The sequence below is a fragment of the Microtus oregoni genome, unplaced genomic scaffold (assembly GCF_018167655.1).
Source record: "Microtus oregoni isolate MIOR12 unplaced genomic scaffold, Mior012 000000F_ref0000247, whole genome shotgun sequence".
Taxonomy (NCBI): Eukaryota; Metazoa; Chordata; class Mammalia; order Rodentia; family Cricetidae; genus Microtus; species Microtus oregoni.
In genome coordinates this window covers 20,929,483-20,949,031 of record NW_024543059.1, presented here as the reverse complement: position 1 = coordinate 20,949,031, position 19,549 = coordinate 20,929,483, and the positions used below count along the sequence as shown (strand labels likewise).

Below are 19,549 nucleotides of genomic sequence, written 5' to 3'. Positions count from 1 at the left end.
TGTGTGTTAGTATTCTGCCTGAATGTATGTGTGTGCGCAATACTTACAGAAGCCACTTGGATCCCCTAGGACTAGAGGTACAATTAGTCATGCAGAGCTTACAAAGGCCTGTCCCTTACAGCTCAGACACCCCAGCCTGGTATTTTTACTCAGCTCAGTATGCGCTGGAAAACCTAGCTTCTGACAATCCTCCTATATTCATGTCTGAATGATTCCCATCTCTCTCGGTAAGATTTACATTTTTTTGTATTGGTGTTTTGTTTCCATGCATGCCTGTGTACCATAAGCCAGAAGAGGGTATCAGATACCCTAGAACTGGAGTCATAGACAGTTGTGAGCCATCATGTAGTTGTAGGGAACTGAAGCCAAGGTTGTCTACAAAACCAGTAAACCCTCTCAATTGCTGGGCCCTCTCTCCAAGCCCTGCTCATCTCTTCTTCGTTCCTTCCCTCAACTCCATTTGCTCCATGTAACACTTAGAGAAGCATGGCAGAAATTACAGTACCATTCTCCTCCAACCCACGTACACAGTGCTTATGCAGCAAGCTGAGTGTCTAACTTTGAGGGCCTGGGTATCATCTTCTGTAGCAAAGCAAGCTTTGCTCTCTCCTGTGCTAGATCAGCCTATTAGACCCTTCCAGGCGCTCATCTATTACTGAAATCACTACCCTAAGAAGTGAAAACTGGCATCCCGACCTTGGTATGGGCTTCATCTCCCAACCTCTGCTACCTCTCTCTTCATCATGACACCTGATCCTAGGAAACTGAATCCAAAGCCCGAGCAGTTGGGCTGGGGGTATGGCTCAGTGATACAGTGCTTGCCTAATCATGCATATGAGGCTTGGTCCCACAACACCTACCAAAGAATGATAAATCTAAGTTTCTGTAAAGCCCAGCTATTTACTTAACACATTACCACGTCTTTCACTTGTCCCATACTATAAAAATAACGTGGTGACTTGTCAAAACAGGCTTGAGAGATGGCTCAGAGGTTAAGAGGACAGGCTGCTCTCCCTAGAGGTCCTGAGTTCAATTCCCAGCAACCACATGATTGGTGGCTTACAACCATCTGTAATGAGATCTGGTGACCCCTTCTGACATGCAGGCATACATGCAGACAGAACACCATGTACATAATAAATAAATCTTTTTTTTTTTTTTTGATTTTTCGAGACAGGGTTTCTCCGTAGCTTTTGGTTCCTGTCCTGGAACTAGCTCTTGTAGACCAGGCTGGCCTCGAACTCACAGAGATCCGCCTGCCTCTGCCTCCCGAGTGCTGGGATTAAAGGCGTGCGCCACCACCGCCCGGCTATAATAAATAAATCTTTAGGGGAAAAAAAAAACAGGCCTGAAAACTAAGAGCATCTTCTCATTGTTCCTTGTGCCTGGTATATTAGAGATCACTGACTGAGCTAAAATAATACATGTACCTGCCTTTTGAAATGACTTCGTTTTCCAGCACAACTCCAGACAAGAACTTGGGGGTGGAATCACATGCTAATCATCACAAAACACCACAATAATCAACATATTCACTCTCTGGGAAAAAAATACACAAGGGACTGAAAAATGTTAAACTACCAGCTTACAGACCCAGAAAAAGGGCCGCTTTAGTCTGGTACAGAAAAAGGTTAACAGTCCAGTTAACTAGAAAAGCTTTTAGTCTTGTTCTAAAAGCAAGAATCACACATGGCGGGCTACAGAGGTGGCTCAGAGGTTAGAGCACTGGCTGCTCTTCCAGAGGTCCAGAGTTCAATTCCCAGCAACTACATGGTGGCTCACAACCATCTATAAAGAGATCTGGTGCCCTCTTCTGGCCTGTAGGCATACATGCAGATAGAATATTGTATACATAATAAATAAATCTTTTTAAAAAATAAATAAATAAATCCTACACTTCGGCTTAGGATCCTTAGTTTATATAAAAAAAAAGTCACACATGGCACAATGTATCATTGCAATGTCAAATGTCTGTGAAATGCCATGTAAGAAAGCTGGACTTCAATGTTTACTCAGGCTATTTTCAAACTGTTCTCTTAAACAATAAGCTATAAAAGCTATAAATATCTATGATTAATTTCTCCAAGAAGAATATTTCTGTTCTTTTGCCATTGCTCACTATAATCGGTAAAAGTATAAATACTCTAGGACAGCTGTGTTTATACATGTGACCATAGAAATGTTAACACTGCATACAATCACCACAAACACACCCACATTCCCATCAGCACACATGTATGTAAATGTGGGCCTACAAATTTAATTAGTTGAGAGTGGCTTATTCTGTGGGAAAGGTATGCTGGCAGAGTCCATAGATTAGCTTATGCTGTAATATAAAAAATAAAAAGTAAAAAATAAAATACGACAGAAATCAAACCTAAGGAAAGAACAAAGCTGCAGTCCCCTGTAGATCAGAGCAAAACAGGTATAACCAGGTTAAGACATTGGCATCCTGACGGTTTTAGTAGTGAACTCACAGCTGCTTAGAACTCTTAAAATATTTTTGATGCATAAACTAGGTCACCAACTAAAATAAAGATGCAAGTGAGTCAGTCAGTATAAGACTAAGTAATTTAATATTTACTTTGACCGGGCAGTGGTAGCTCACAGCTTTAATTCCAGGACTCAGCAGAGGTAGGTAGAGAGCTCTGTGAGTTCCAGGCCAGCCTGGTCTAAAAGGCAACCTTCAGGAGAACCATAGTAAAACAGTCTCCAAAATTAATAAAATAACTGCTTTTGCCAAAGTATTAAGGGTACAGACCGGTTGTCACGAAATCAAGAGAAGCAAGTGCTATGTACAAACCAAGAAAAGGAACTTTATTTTGGAACAAGCAAGTTAGATGTAAGACTTAACATTCCCAGGAAGAATGCTGGGCTGCTTCTCATAAGAATCTTAACTAAGGTCTTGGGGGGGAGTGGGGGGGTTGCTATTTGTTTTGAGGTAGAAGCCCAAGGTGGCCTTGAACTCAAAGACAGACCGGCCTTTGCCTCACTAGTGCTGGGATCAGAAGCCTAAGAGAAAGTTTCTTACTGTTGAAAACTGAATTGTTGTAACCAGGATTTTTGTGACATAACATTTCCTAAGGCCCAGCAATACTGAGCACTTCAGTACTTCGCTGGTTTTCACTCAGAGAAACCCCCTAAAGAAAAAGGTCAGCCTGGTGCAGTGGTGCACGCTTTAATACCAGCACTTGGGAGGCTGAAGATCAGGAGACACCACTCCCACAGAGAGAGAGAGAATACCAAATTCAGCTCATATTCAGGTGACAATACTTAAATAAAAACTCCCACTAGTAAGTATGACTGTCTGACTTTCAAGATAGTTAACAAGGCAACTGAAACTTAAATTCATAGGAATTATCTACTACAGTCTCATAAAGATCGTATTTATTTGAAAATTATTCAAACTCTAAACTGCAAACAAATTTCATTACTTTTCGAATGGACAAAAAAAAAACCTGATGAGTCAAAATCCAATAAAGAAAGAAAAGGACTCAACACCTTTACTAAGGTTTTCATGAAATGGGTCAGTCATTCTTATAATAGTGGACTTTGACGACAATAGGGTCACTTCTGTTTCTTAAAGTGCCATTTCCAGAATGGTCACAAGAGGACAGCACAGCAATGGTTCACTTAAAAGAGAAAGTCTGTGGGTTCTTCAAGAGCCTCCATTTCAGCACCCTGGTGTTTATTTTCCTAACTTACAAAATGGCTGAACTACTTACTAGACAGAGCTCCGTGGCTACCACAGGTAAAAGCAAAATCTGAACCACCAAAGGATATCCATACAAAGTCTGCATTACAGACACTGAAAGCGTCAAAAATACGCAGAAAGCCTAGTCCTTGCCGGACTCCTATAAAGACAAAGTCCCAGTGTGTTAAGGATGTCTGAATTACATAATCTGCCTATGTGTTCCTGGCCCTGCATTCCACACATTCATTAGTCAAACACTTTATCAAATCAACCCAACTGCCTTGTGACCACTCCTCCTCAGCTCTAAGGAAATGGAAAGGGGAGATATTCTCACTGACAAGGACACCTGACAACTCCTTAAGCTTTGTTTCTAAGATCCCTACGCGTCTAAGTTCAAGTCTTCAGATTCTGAAGAGTAAGTTATAGTATAAACTTGTAAGTTTTTAAGTAATAGTATGAATACAGCTAAGCCTAGTAAATGAGGGAAACAAACTTGAACGTATACATTAACAAAACAACATATGAAGACTGGCAAATCAAAAAATACAGTAGGAAATTAAGTAAAAACAACAAACATACAACCAAAGAAAAGAAACTGAAATGGTCAATAAACTTAATAAAATATAACACCTTTAAGGCCAGCATTTGGCAGGCAAAGGCTGGTGGACCTGAGTATAGGGCCAGCCTGGTCTACAGAGCAAGTTCCACGACAGTCACAGCTACACAAAGAAACCTAGTCTTGAAAAACAAAACAAAACAAGGAAGGAAGGAAAGAAGAAAGGATGACTATCATGACATAAAAAAATTAACTTTATTAGTAATTTGGAGAATATATTATTATAGTCAATTTTATATTTTGCCCAAGTAAAAATTTTGAACAGTGATAAGGCAGTAAAGGAAAAGAGTAGTCAAGCCAAGAATCAATCAAAGTGATTTGATTAGCACAGGTTTGGAGAAAGAAGGTATTAACCAGCATTTTTTTTTTCTTTTTTAAACTGAGTATACGTGCATGACATTCCATAACATACATGTGAAGCTTTGCGGGTTCCAGGGCATTTTTACTCATAAGCTTGCCTGACCAGAAACAGTTCTAAAAAATGCCCATATGGTTCTGTTCCAGAAACAGTTCTAAAAAATGCCCAGGTACAGCAGTGTAGGCCTTTAATCCCAACACATGGGAGGCAGAAGCAGGAGGATCTCTGTGACGTCAAGGCCTGTCAGGTCTACAGTGTGAGTTCCAGGGCAGTCAAAGCTTCACACACAAATCCTGCCAATTAGTAAGAAGGTATGTTACCTAGATAAATCAAAGTTGGGCAACAGCCAAACACAAAATTATTCAAAGCCAAAATGAGGTGGGAAAAAAATCTACATATCCATGTATAAAATATACAAGATATGAATTATCCACACTGTCCATACAAATCCAAACAGGACTGGGCCTTAATATATCTGTAAATACAAAAAACAAAAAAAACAAAAAAAGGAAACAAACAAGCCAGGCAGTAGTAGCATAAGCCTTTAATCCTAGCACTCCAGAGGCAGAGACTGGCGGATCTCTCGGTGAGTTCAAGGCCAGCCTCATCTATAAGAATTAGTTTCAGGACAGCTAGGGCCGTTACACAGAGAAACCCTGTCTCAAAATAATAATAATAATAATGAACAAAATATATCTGTAAATACCACTGACCATTTCAAAACTACAAATTTTGAGACATAACTATACGAACTGCAAACGTTTTCAAGAGCGTATATATGCCAGATTAGAACAAACGTAACAATAATAAAAGGTGTGATGGGAGCATGGTGTGTCTTAACTCTCTCACTAGAATTCACTCTTTGAGCTTCTTGTTTCTTCATAATTTTTCAAAAAGGTTTATTTTGTTTTTGAGACAGGGTCTCACTATGAAGCTCTGGCTAGCCTGAAACCTGTAGACCAAAATAGAACCCAGAGATTCACAAGTGCTGGAGCTACCATTATAGCCAGCAAGGGCTCTTTTTTCCATAGAATTTCTCCCTTTGTGGCATTCAGTTCTTCTGGAAGTCTTCTTAACAGTGACAACAGCGCAGACTTTCCTGGCTGAGCTAGAAATGGAAGGGAAGGGAGGAATCTGGCCAGGCCCCTCCGGCCGAGACCACTATGAAGGCAGTCCTGCCAACTTGAGTTTCGCTGCATTCCCACATCTTGGTTTCTCAGACTCTCAAACAGGAACAAGACCATATACTAACCCCTTCCCACACCCATGCATCTTATTTTTGTTTTTGAGACAAGGTTTCTTTACATAGCCCTGGCTAGTTGGCTGTCCTGGAACTCTGAAAGTAGAGCATGCTGGCCTTGAACTCACAAAAACCTAACTGCCTCCATTGGGACTAAGTGTGAGCACCACTATACCAGGGTATTTACAGCAACATCTTAACTTCCCCTGCAACCCTGGTGCTCAGGCTTCCCCTTTACCAGATGTAATCCTACCCAAAGCAAATCAGAAACCACCCCCACCACCTTACTTCCCAAAAAAGACAAAGTCCCTCAGAAGAGGATTTCAGCAGAAGAGAAAGGGGAAGTAAGAGGCCAGTGGAGGGTGAAAACGACTAAGTCCCCACATACAGGCATGAAACTGTCAAAGAATTTAAGGTTCCTCTAGCAGGCCTTCAGGATGGAGCTCCAGAGCCACCAAAGTCATTATTTATGGCTACAAGGCCTTAACTTCAAACCCCTTGAGGAAGCCAAACTCACAATGTACTTTCCTGAGTGCCCCTTTATTAACATCTGTGCTTAAATTTTACATTAGAAATGTTTACTGGGTCAATACAATAAATCTCTATCTTATATATGTCAACCTGAAATGAAGTTCTTTTCTGTGGCGAAGCAGTGAGTTCTCCTTTAACTAAAAAAAGAAAAAAAAGAAAATTTCAAGGTAGTGGAGTTAGCAGAAATTGAGTTTGTCTCCGCTCCCACTAACTATAAAATCTATGAAAGGCCAATGATTTGAACCAGGCTAAAAACCAGTAAACAAGAAACCAAACCAAAATGGAGTCACTCATGCTTCTAAATTAGCAACTTACATTGGCACAGTCAAGCTCCTGTCTTACAACCTAATGTAACTGAAACTGCTCTTTTTGTTTCCTTATTCTAACAAAATGCTTTAGAAACATGCTCCTCCAGTTTCGACTTAGTGATGGGAGGCAGCCCATTTCTCAGTCGCTAATAAAGCCCAACAACATCTTCCCATTTCTGTTAAACACTGACATGTCTCTGGAGGAAAATGCACTTTCCCTTTAAAGGAAATGCCTCAAAATGGCACGTACAATTCTACGGGATAGCAAAGCTAGATCCCAACAGTGCTTCTCAAATTAAGTCAGCCAATGGTCTGCAGCTTATAGCTCAGTGGCAAAGGGCTTCCCAGCCAGCATTCATTAAGGCCCTCTAGGTTCAATATCCAGTGTGGTGGTTTAGGCCTCCAACTCTAGCGATTATGGGAGGCTGGGGCAGCAAGGATAACCAGAATTTAAAAAGAAAAGCATAGAACTAGCTGTTTCTGAAATTCTCATCTGGAACTAGGCAGAAGTCCCCTTAAGCTTTCTCATGCTACTTCTGCTCCCCAATAACCAACTAATCTTAAATAGTTTACCAAGTACCACAAAATTGGCCTCCAGCAGATTGGGGTGTGAATGACATCAAAGAGGCTAGATATGGTGTACCTGGAGAATGGTACACACAGCTAATCAGGATCTGCAACAGTTTCATACTAAAAGACAAAAAGAAAGTTTTCCATTCAGGTAAAAAATAAGTAAGGTAAATAAAATAAAGATAAAAAGAACAAGACAAAGCAGCAAGCTGAAGAGGTAAGGCTACAGGGGACACCTCCCTGCACTCACAAACAAGGTTCAAACCAACCATCAAAGGGGACACTTACACTCTGAACACTAAGAATGAACGACCCAGTTTGGCCTGGCGTTCCCTTTAAATGTCCGAGTCTTCTATTTTCTTATTAGCTAACTTGTAGACTATAACTTTTATAGACTTTTATGAAACAGACTGTGCTGACGAAACTTCAAAGTTCAAAGGAAATTAAAAGCCCTGGTTACCACCCCAATAATAAATGTGAAAGGTATGCCCATGTCCTCAAGAGTCCTTGGAGCTAAGAAAGCAAGAGGAGGCGCCTTGGCATAGCAAGCACCAACAGTCACTAAGAGAAGAACTCCACCAAACTTTTCGTTACACATGCTTTCTACATTGGGACACCTTTGATGGGGCTGGAACTGGACTGCTGAGAGAGTGCCAATGTTTGTAGACTACCTGGCACCCCACACTTCTTTGCATTAGATGTCAAAAGCACCTCAGCACCTGGTAATAACCAAAAATATGAATAACTAAACAAGATGAAACTGGGGATGAGGGGACCACACAATCAAGGGTGAAAAGCTGCCACTGTCCATAATCCTGCTTCAGAAACACAATATTACCACCTATTATTTTAAAAATGAAAAAGCTCAGAAGCTCTTGCATGGAATTTTATAGACGAAAAGAAGCAAAATAACAGGTGTTGGGGTTTCACAGAGTCATAACACCTTCGCTCAGGAGGCCAGACTGAACTGCCTCAAAAATACCAGTCCAGACTAAGTAAAAACATCTCCAGAAAATTAGTCGCCAAAGGGAGGAAAAGAACAGAGATGCAAACTGTCAAGAGCTCTCTTTGAACCTGCCACACAACCTTAACCTGCTGTCCAAACTATGAAACCCGCAGTCACCTGAGTCTACTGTTCCATATGCAGACTCCTGGGCACAAATCCCTCCATTACCCTATTCCACACTTCCATGCAAGATGCCTGGGTATTCACAAGCAAACCAGGTGATTAATTCTTAGCAAGAATATTTTTCGAGTTAGATGTTACAGCTGTTTGGTCCATCAGTCCCAATTTGCACCTAAGTAGCCATACACTGATCGTGGGAATATCAAGCAACCTGTATCTGAACGTGAACAAGGGACACACTAATTCCTAAGATTCCTAACGTCCACCTGATTGATTGACGACTGTTACTTTTGGTTTGATTTTGGTTTGGTTTTTTTTTTTTTTTTTTAAATAGGGTTTGTCTGTGTAGCTTTGGAGCCTGTCCTGGAACTCACTCTGTAGACTAGACTAACCTCGAACTCACAGAGATCCGCCTGCATCTGCCTCCAGAGTTGGGGTTAAAGGTGTCCACCACCATCCTGCCGCCTAGTACTGTTTCTTGACAAGGCACATCTACAAAACAACTGACCCAACAAGAGCTTTCCCTTTCCCCTAACCTGCTATACAAAAAAAAAAAAAAAAATCCACTCAATTCTGATACTTGTTTAAATTATCCAGGTAATTCTCAAGCAAAACATGCACAAAAATTAAATTTGGGATACAGGGGAGGGAGACCACAAGCACAAACTTTCATGCATCACAAACTAACCCAAAGTTTTTATTCACGTGTGAATAAAAGCCAAATAAAGGAAGAGCAAGTTCTAAGGTTTCCAAGACCTCCGGATGAACACTCCCAGGATACAACCACTCTCCAGGAAACCACTGCAACTGCCTCCTCCACAGGCACTTCAGGTTTCAACTACCCCCAAGGAAACCACTTCAATGGCCATATTCCCACCTGAGGCTTTTATGTAAAATACTGGCCTTTTGAAGATCACATCCATAAAAGACTGTACTCTTGTTGAGGCTTTTGTTTCTTTAAATCGGAAAAGGTTAGCTGGGAGGTGGTGGCAAACGCCTTTAATCCCAGCATTTGGGGATTAAAGGCATTTGGAGGCAGATGGATCTCTTTGAGATTGAGGCAGAGCAAATTCCAGGCAGGGCTACACAAAGAAACCCTGTCTCAAAAAAACAAAAATAAATAAAAATAAACTATAGAAAAGGTGGGCAGGAAGGAGCACTTACTTTGCAAACACGAAGACCTGAATTCAAATCCCCAGAATCCTCAATTAAAAAAAAAAAAAACAAAAACAACAACAACAAAAAAAAAAACAGGTGTAGAGTTGGAGATGATCCACTGCTAAAGGACACTTGCTGCTCTTCCAGAGGATCCAGATTCAATTCTCAGCACCCACACAGCAGCTCGTGGCTGTCTATAACTCCAGTTCTATGGGGATCCAAACCCTTTTCTGTTCTCCAAAAGGCTCCAGGAACACATGAAGCACATAAACATACATACAGGAAACATTCATACAAATAAAATACAAATATATAAAAATCTTTACACTTATTCCAGAACTACATAGTGAGACTGTCTTTTTTTTTTCAAAGTGGAGTGCTGAGGCGCATAGGGAGGAGGATCACTGTAACTTGCCAGCCTAGCTCCAGATTCAGTGAGGCCCCTGTCTCAAAGCAATAGGACAGTGATAAAGGCCACCCAATGACAACCTCTTTTGGCCTCAGCGTGTGCATAAACTACATATGCCACACAATGAATGAATGAATGAACAAAAGAACAAATGAACAAACGAGCTTTAGAAGCAGAAGAGGAGGATCCAAGAGGTTTTACTATGTCTCCTATTTCCTCTACAGTTTTCTCTGAATCGACAAAGGGGACAGCAACCATTCATGACATGCTTAAGCCAGCTACCAAAAATCTGAGTCACGATTCCATACTGACTCCCTTATACTTCAATTTTTCTCATTTGTTACATGCAGGGATAAAAATCATAACAACTGGGTTCACAGCAGGAGCAATAAATGGTGGTTCTTACTGAGCCTTCTCGTTATTTTCTTAAAATCATTTCATCTACAGAATTGATGCCTATCAAAATACAAAGATCACAAACACAAGGCTACTCGGGAACAGTGGTACACATCTTTAATCCCAGCACTCTGGGACGAGAGCAGGTGGATCTGAGTTAAGGCAGCCTGGTCTACAGCATTCCAGGACAGCCAGGGCTATAGAGAGAGTAGACCCCGTACCAAAAATCAAAAAGAAGGGAAGGGGGGAAAAAAGGCAGGGCCAAGTATGTGGTACAAGCCTTTAATCTCAGCCCTAGATGCAGAGGTAAAGCAGGCAGACTGTTCAAAGTTCAGCCTGGTCCACACAGTGAGTTATAAGACAGGCAGAGCTACAAAGTGAGACCTTGTTTCAAAAAAGAAAGACTACATAAATGAGATTCCCTAAGGTTTTTCATCAATTTTTAAAATGCTGGTGCTGGTTACAGTTTACAACTGTCAACTGGGAGACACTCTAAGAACAGCACACCACAGTTCCACTCCTGTATGATCTGGTTAGGTACTTACCTGTATAAACAACAGGGGGCAGGGGAAGTTGTTATGATCAGCATGCTGGCCTGGTCTGTCACATGGGTACTCTGTCCCTTTAAGAGACAAGTCCTGCCCACTCTCACCCCCCCCCCCATTCTCAGAGCATGGAATATGAATGCATTGTAACCAAGTAATTCTTAATATTTGGGAAGGTATTAAGTAAATGTAAAGAGATTAGCATCCAAACAAACTTCCGAATCAAACTGAACAGTGTGAGTATGGAAGAGGCCAGCAGATTTACAGCAAATTGAGCTCCTCACTGCACATTTGAAAAGAATTCCTGAAGCTGGAGTATATTCAACCCAGAAACACTTCCTTCCGCGCTCCACTAAACCTCTAACTCCTTTTCTCAAAACTCCATCCACCTTTTATTTCCTGAACTCCAAACTAAAAGCCTGAAAGCACCAACAAAGGGAGATGCAATGGGCTAGTGGATATTACTAAAAAAAAAAAATAAGAACAAAAAGTGAACACTGCATATAGGAAAACACTGGTAAATCTGAGCCACATGGAGGACTTTTACAAAATAAACCTGGAAGGTAGGGCAGGACTTGGATTATTTTAAAAGCCCTCCAATGACAGAAACGAACTCATCTAACCCATAAAACACATGGAACTGAAGAAATCAAAAGCACCCAAATCTTGGCTCTCCAGTTCCAGTGAAATACCATACACATCAGACTGCAGGGCTCAGCTACTACTGGAGCACTCACTAGTCACTCCCCTTCCACAGCTAGGGGAGCTACAAAAGCAGCCTTAGAAGGGCAGCAACTACCATCAGGGGAAAGTAACTCATTACTGCCAGGAACTGGGCTGACTCACAACAGGAAGAACAATCAGCTCCCACAGGCTGGCTGGCTCCTTGGAGTAGGAAAAAAAAAAAAAACAAAATACAAAAACAAAACTGAGGTTTAACTACAAAATGCACCCAAGATTTTAAGTTAAATGGGACTTGCTTCCTGAGGTCATTCTCAAAAATCTCTCCACTAATCTGCCTAAAACGGCTCTTGGTAACCACCAGGGCACTTGGGCAGAACCTGGCTCATCAGAAGTACACTTTGAACTGCAGGGCTGAAGGGTGAGGAGAGACAAGGACAAACTGAGCAGTAATAGAAAAGTATTACTAGTAGCTTCCATTCGTTGAGTGCTGGGCACTTTGCCAAGGACCTACACATATAGGCATTCAAATACTAAATCCTCACAACCCAATGATTAACGGTCTACATTCTTAAGATGAGAAAATTTCATGCCCCAAAATAACCTAAATTGGAAGCTTTGAGCACTAAAATAAAAGCTGAATTGATAGCCATTATATGATTCCAAACACAGGTCTTGGAGCCTAGCAAGAAGATGGCGAGAATGAAGCCCTAAAATCAGGCCTAGCTTTACCTTTCTTTCCCCAGCCTCTTAAAGGGGTAAGAATGGAGAGATGGCTCAGCCTTTAAGAGAACTTGCTACTCTTGAAGATACAAGTCTGTAGCTCCCGGCACCCATATATAGCCTATCACAACTGTTAGTAACTCTAGTCCCAGAGGATACAAGGTTCTCTTCAAGCCTCCAAGGGCACCAGGCACACTTACACATAGTACACAACCATCCATCCATCCATCCATCCATCCATCCCTCCAGGCAAATGCTCATACACATAAAAAAATAAATAAATTTCAAAAGAGGGAGGGAACCTATTTTTCCCAAACTACAAGAGAATCCAAAGTCTTTTGAAAAATAAGATATAACCAAGCAGTGGTGGTACACACCTTTAATCCCAGCATTTGGGAGGCAGAGGCAGGTGGATCTCTGTGAGTTCAGAGGCTAACTTGGTCTACAAGAGTTAGTTCCAGGACAAGCTCCAAAGGTACAGAGAAACCCTGTCTCTAAAAACAAACAAACAAAAAAGGACAGGTAAGGCTACATACACAAAGAACCCCTGTCTCGAAAAACCTAATAACGAGAAGGATAGTGATGATAATAATTATTACTACAGAGTCACAAAGACATTTGAAACACCAAAACTGGGTAACTCATAAGCGAGCCCATAAATGAAGTACTCAAAGCTAAGTGCTTCAGAAAACAGAACATGAATAGCAACTTCTAGGCTCGTTATCACTTATTTCAGAAAGGCCTTGACCCTCAGGTACCAATTGGGGATCAAATGTTTTCAGAATAAGAACTTTTCAGAAATGTCTCTGACCCCAACATCACCTAATCAACTAAAACACAAATTTATTAGGAAGCAAAGGTCACAACAGACATACACACAAAGTAAACCCTGTGTAAGGAAAACAGCCCTTGGGGATCTGATGATTTGGGTCATAGGAGTTTTAATCTGGCCTTTTCTCAATAACCTTAATGTTCCAAAACAAGTAATAATTGGCAGCAATGGAGAGGATGCCCAATCATGCCATAATGCATGCAATAATACTAAGCTACAGGATCAACAAAATCACCTAAGATAAACAAGCTTACAAAGTTGCTTTAATTTCCTTGAAAAGAAGTAACTCTTGGGGAATGGGGGAGGGGGACGGTTGAGCACAATTTCTTTGTTAAAGTAACACTCAAGAAGTCAGGCAAATCTAAAGCAACCCACAACAAGCAAGCAAAAATGACTTACTAGCAGTTACAAGATTTTCTTGTCAGGGACAAGATCACTACATACCAAGTTTATGGGAGAAATGGTAGGGGTGTGGATATCCCAGGTAATCTCAGCAGCTATGGGTTTCAAATTTACACAGCTGGACTGAACACTACAGCGTTGTAAATTATAAAATTTGAATGTCATACAAAGGTCAAATAAAATTACATATTCATTCCTTAAGAAATTAACTGGCTATAATTTAATAAACCTTATCAAATATTGTTTACACTTCCCTCCATTAAGTCCGCTTTTTTTTTTTTTTTTTGAGACAGGGTTTCTCCATAGTTTTGGAGCCTGTCCTGGAACTGGCCTGATAAACCAGGATGGCCTTGAACTCACAGAGGTCCTCCAGCCTCTCCAGTCTTCCCCCGCCACCCCACCACCACCACCACCACCACCACCCCCCCCACCCCGTGCTGGAATTAAAGGCTTGTACCACCACAACTGAGCAACACTGCCTTTTTATCCTGTTTTGGAGTCGTAATCTCAAATAGTAGTCAAGACTGGCCTCAAATTTTACGCAGCTGAGGATAATCTGGAACTCCTTATTCTCCAGCATCCATATTCCAAATAATGAGATTTCAGGTGTGTCACATCCATTTTACGAAATTAGGAAACAAACTTCGGACCTCTTGCATGCCAGGCAAACTATCAACTGAGCCACATATCCCATCCCCCACTGACTTAATCTACAAAAAATACAAATCATAAAAGGCAAAAAAATTGGCATGCAAGTTTTAAAAAATGAAATACACATACCAAAAAGAAAGAAAAAAGAAGTTTCTTGCCAATTTCTGCCATATCCACACAGGCTCAAAAAACAGACCTTAGAAAAATGGCTTGAAATGTTCACTGGTACTGTAATCTGTTCCGAAACCACTAAACCTGTGAAATACATCAACTCGTACAGTGCAGTATACCTGGGCTGAAATTACCTTCCACAGAACTGTTTATTCTCTCATAAATACAATGCAAGCAGGGTTGGCTACTTAATTCTAACCCACACAGAAATTTAAGAATATTTAACAAATGCTAAAAATCTAATATTACTATAATTTAATTTCAATCCACCAAAAGGGACATGGAATTACTATCTTCCTTCTGGTATCAAGATGTTTTTGTTGTTGCTGCTGCTATTATTTAATAAACACTTTAAAATGTTGGAAACATTTAAATTAGCTTATAAAATGTAGAACTATAAGGATGTGAAGCATTTTGTGTAGAATAAACAAGAGAACATAATTTCAAATCACGTGCAAGCTTTTCTGCGTGACTCTTGTATTCTTATATTCCTAAGAATTCCACCTAAACAAATATAATTAAAGGAAACCTATAAAACCCATTGGGGAAACTAACTGTTGCATTCACAAACACCCATGAAAACATTTCCAGTAACATTCAACAAGCCCATACAGTCCGTTGGTTCAGTTTCTCTTTTTGAAGAAGTCCCACGGGACATAGCCCTGGCTGTCCTGGTTTGCAGATCAGACTGGCCTTGAAATCATAGAGATCAGCCAGTTTCTGCCACTAACGCCAAAGCGTTGAATGAGAAGTGTGTGCCTCCACATCCAGTGCCCATACCTATTTTATAGCACCGTTCTACTGAATTCTTAATAGTATCTCCTAAGAATACCACACTCAATAGTCCTAAGATGTACTGGAATATGTAAGGAAACAATACAGAAGTGTACTAACTGCTCTACCTTCAACTTTAAATTCCTTACTTGTGATTTAATTGCAAGCAGCAGTTGGTAAACTATTTTTAAGAACAAATTCTTCCAAGGGTTTCCAAAAAGGTAGGAAATGAGCAACAAATAAGTTTGTTTAGCAGAAACTAACTAAAGGGAGGCTAGGGCCAAGGCATTTCTCAAGGCCTTAACAAGCAAATCTGCTAACTAAGCAAAGTTTGAATCTCAGCCAGCGCCACTAACACTTTAGTAGTTTGCTGACACTACAAAATAATGTATTTCCTAATGCACGGACACTTGTAGTCACAACTAAAAGTACCTAGGCCGTTTTCCATTTAACTACCCACTGAGACTCTTACAAACCACTAAACACATACTGACCTGAGTTTTTCTTCCTCAAATGTCAATTGAGAAAATGTTTGGTACCAAGTAAAAATGCACGGGGACAAGCTCAAGCGCTCTTCACTTGGTTTATGAGCCATGTGTGACACAGACCTTAAACACCCGTTAAGGCCTTTCAATTGAAAACATTCCACTCACAATGAACTGTTTTCAATCAATGGAACAAAATGAAACTCACTAATCTCTTTACAATGAACAAGGAAATAAACGGGAGAAAAAAACGCACTGGAATATTAAAAAAAAAAGGAAAAGAAACCACGAAAACTGGAAATAAAAAAACACCTAGCGGACTTCTATTTGGAGATGTACGATTACAGTGTCTTTTCTCCAAAAGAGGACAACTATTCCAGGAATGGGCTCAGGAAAACACTGCAGGGCGCGGTGTGGACAACTACAGGCCAGGCCTGAGGACTGCAAGATCAAAATCTTTCCGGAAAGAAGCCGCCCACCGGAAAGTCCCGACCAAAATTCCCTTCCTCGGCCCCGCCCCTGCCACTACCCGGGCCCGGACAGGAAGCAATCGACCGGCGCACGAGGCCACGCGTCACCGCGTTCTCCCGCCCAGCACGAATGACGTCAGAGGGCGGGGACAGCCCCGCGGCGCGCCGTTGACCCTGCTGTTGCCAGGCGCGAAGGCAGCCAATCAGCATCCGCCGCCAGCGCCGGCCGGCCTTTGAACTCGGCACGGCAACTTCCTGCTGTTTGGCGAGTACACAGTGCAATGCAGTATGTCTGTCAGCGCTGCGGCACAAAGGAACAGCCATTTTGTGACTGAGCTGGACGTGCACCAAGATGCCAGAGCCTCCGAGAGCTGCTCCCTACGCCAACTACCGAGCTGTCCCCTTATTTCATCATCAGAGTACCAATGGGAACATGGGGAAAGGGATCTTCTGATATTTAGGATTTCGATTCATTTGTTTCCAGTCTTCTTAAAAATCCGATTTTTATAAGTATTATCAGTCATAAAATGGCTGCCACTGAAAACTGCCTGATCCAGTCCACAAGCACTGACTGCATAAGCCTTTTCTAACCATCCCCCCAGCCTTACAAGGCTAAGAGGCTCTTGTAAGAGGCTCTTTAAAAGGTTAAGATTTTACCCACACCTCCAAATATCAAATTATGGCTCAAAGGCAGATGATTCTGGATAGACATTTAATTGTGAGTTTATAAATGCCGTGCCTATAACACAGAAATGTGTGCACACGATTCCATGTGCATTCTCTTCCCCCTAGTTTCACTCCTGGATATAACAACTTAGGTAAGTATGTGGCATACTTTATATGTCCATCACTAAAACTGTTTTATTTAGAAATTTACAAATGTGAATAGTTTAAAATTACATTTTAAAAAGTAAATTTTTAAACTCCAAAAATCATGATATACAAAATACTTTAGAATTAAGCATTAACTTCAAAAGAATACAAGATATCAATAGTAAAAGTTATAGCACGTGTCCAATGCAGGAAAAAGTTTACTTAAAACTAGTGTTCATTCCTGTTTCTCAAGTGATTCTCATTCCAAAATTTACTTGACCTGAAAACAATTCCTTTCCTCTCTTGTAGTATTAGGGTGCAAAAGTGATTTTTAGTAATGTTCCCTAAACACTGTACTTCAAAAATTTAGCCTCTTTAGGCAATCTAATAACACAGGAACCAGGTACACAGGTAAATTCAATTTCAGCTCACTGGAAATAACAGTCTATTGTACCAAAACAACACAAACATCCTTTAAACTTTACAGTATTTGAAAGGAAGTGATGTCATAACTATGTACATGCATTAATAATGTGTATCACTTAAGAGTAACAGCACCTACGATTCTAGAGTATTTGGACATTCATAAAGTATATGATGTGATTTAGAATATAGTTGGCAAAAGCATTAAATATATGCTTCTTGTTTTAACTAAAGAAATCAAATAAATGCATGACAATGCCCAAGTCATATTCCAGATAAAAGTAAAAGTGTATTCAAAGACAGCACTTTGCCATGAGAGAGAGCACAGTCTGATCAATGAAACCAAAAACCTGCATAAGAAAGCCAAAACCCTGGTGAGAATATGCAAATCTATACTCAAGGGAGGAACAACTTTAGTACTGGGTCTTTCATAATTTTCAAATATATCTGGAGCTTTCTATATAGCTTCAAATTATTACTTTCCAGAAAACTAGTTTTGCATTAGAAGCTGTTTGTCCTATATATAACCCAATAATTACACAGGCAACTCAAAAGGCATCCAAATTTCTAACAACTCAATTTGCAGAGGAACTTGGAAATTATCTTTAAAATCAAGACTCAAAATATCTTTAAGTAGAATGCAAAATTCATCATTTGTAATAACCATATTCAAAATTTCCAAATTTACAAGCTAATTTAGAAAATAATTTTATGCAAAATTATGAACTAAAATCAAAATTGGGAAAAGAACATATAACCAATCACATCCTTGTTAGTTACATGATTTTAAATTATGACAGTTCTTAATACATCGAGAAATGCATGCACATTAGCTTTTAAAATTAAGATAAAGATAGTCATACAACAAAAATATCTTATAGGTTTTATTACTTCGGTTGCTGATAAACTACTTCAAGGAATGTGAGACAAATCATTATTTGAACAAACAGTACATAAAAGCTTCAGAAGAGAAAACATTCCAGACGACTCTGTCAAAATAAATGGATAAATTTAAAGCAGCATAAACTAAAAGGTAAAGATAAAATACAATTACCATCCTCAAATCACTATCTTAACATGAATACACAAACATAAACCTTGGAGCATTTTAAAACATAAAATCTAAAATTATATTGTCATAGTAACAAACACAAAGCTTAATATTAATAGCATTCCAGGATTTTTGCGTGTTACAGATTTAATGATTTCAGGAAATATAAGGAAGGTTTTGGTTAAGTCATAAAAATTTCTGAAATGGAAGTGTATCCAAAGAAACAATCAAAAATATAAACGAAAGGCATCAGTCAAAGGGTCCCATTTGTGATTCTGATTTTAAATATACATTTTCCATTCATGTAACTTTCTCAAATGTCTATTTACTATAATTTACTACCACAAGGCTCCTCTATGGCCCTCAGTTACAAGTTTGAATATCCCAGATTCTTCAAAGAAAAAAATCTGCCTTGTATGTAAAATGGTGCAATGCAGCAATGGCTAAACACACAAGGTCATTTTTCTGCAGCACAAAAACCTAAAAACTAAAAATTTACTGACAGAAAAACTACAGTTTCTAGGAAAGGCCCCTCGGTACAAAAGTACCTTACCTTCTGAATGCTGTAAGAGGCCCTAAGTCACAACTCAACTTTCATAAATTGCTACCAAAAAATCAGGGTGTGGCATGTTAGCAATCTCAAGGTCACGCTTTTAAAAAAATCAACCCAAGTTAGAAAATTCTTATAACACAAACAGCAACCTATGTCTGTCAAAGTAAACAAGTGTAAGCTGAGGTTTCCCAAAAAAAAAAAAAAGAGAAGAAAAAGAAAGTTGATAGCTCATACCTCGATGCATTGCTGTGTAGCGAACTGTCCTCCTCTTGGCTTTTGTCCTTATTTCTCATCATCTTTTAATTCTTAAATATTAAGGGGGAGGGGGAATCAGTGTTTGCTTTGAAGTCCTGTGCCCAGGTATTTACTGTCAAAAGTTGAAAGAAAGGTAAGGTCCCAGCTTCTATGGGTGGTTTTTATTATCAGGAACAAAGTCCTGACGATGTTAGCGATAGTCATGTAATGCAACAAAGGTAAGCACCAAAAAAACAAAAATATTTCTATTTTTCCTTTTTAAAATAAGTAGGGGATAAACTGAACGGTAGAAGCATCACTATCAATAAGGAAAG

At 39.9% G+C, this 19,549-nt stretch overlaps 1 protein-coding gene across 5 annotated transcripts in view; it reads right to left on the bottom strand.

The window, feature by feature from the left end:
• The window catches only part of Chd2 (chromodomain helicase DNA binding protein 2), a 112,592-nt gene that overhangs the window by 92,316 nt on the left and 727 nt on the right, over positions 1-19,549 (bottom strand). For 4 of the 5 annotated variants that reach the window (XM_041659298.1, XM_041659220.1, XM_041658976.1 and 1 more), the window contains exon 2: positions 19,215-19,347. In XM_041659298.1, the coding sequence (XP_041515232.1) occupies positions 19,215-19,276 (62 nt within the window). In that variant the 5' untranslated portion in view covers positions 19,277-19,347. The remainder of the gene's footprint in view (positions 1-19,214; positions 19,348-19,549) is intronic. The other variant, XM_041659040.1, reaches the window with a different exon arrangement.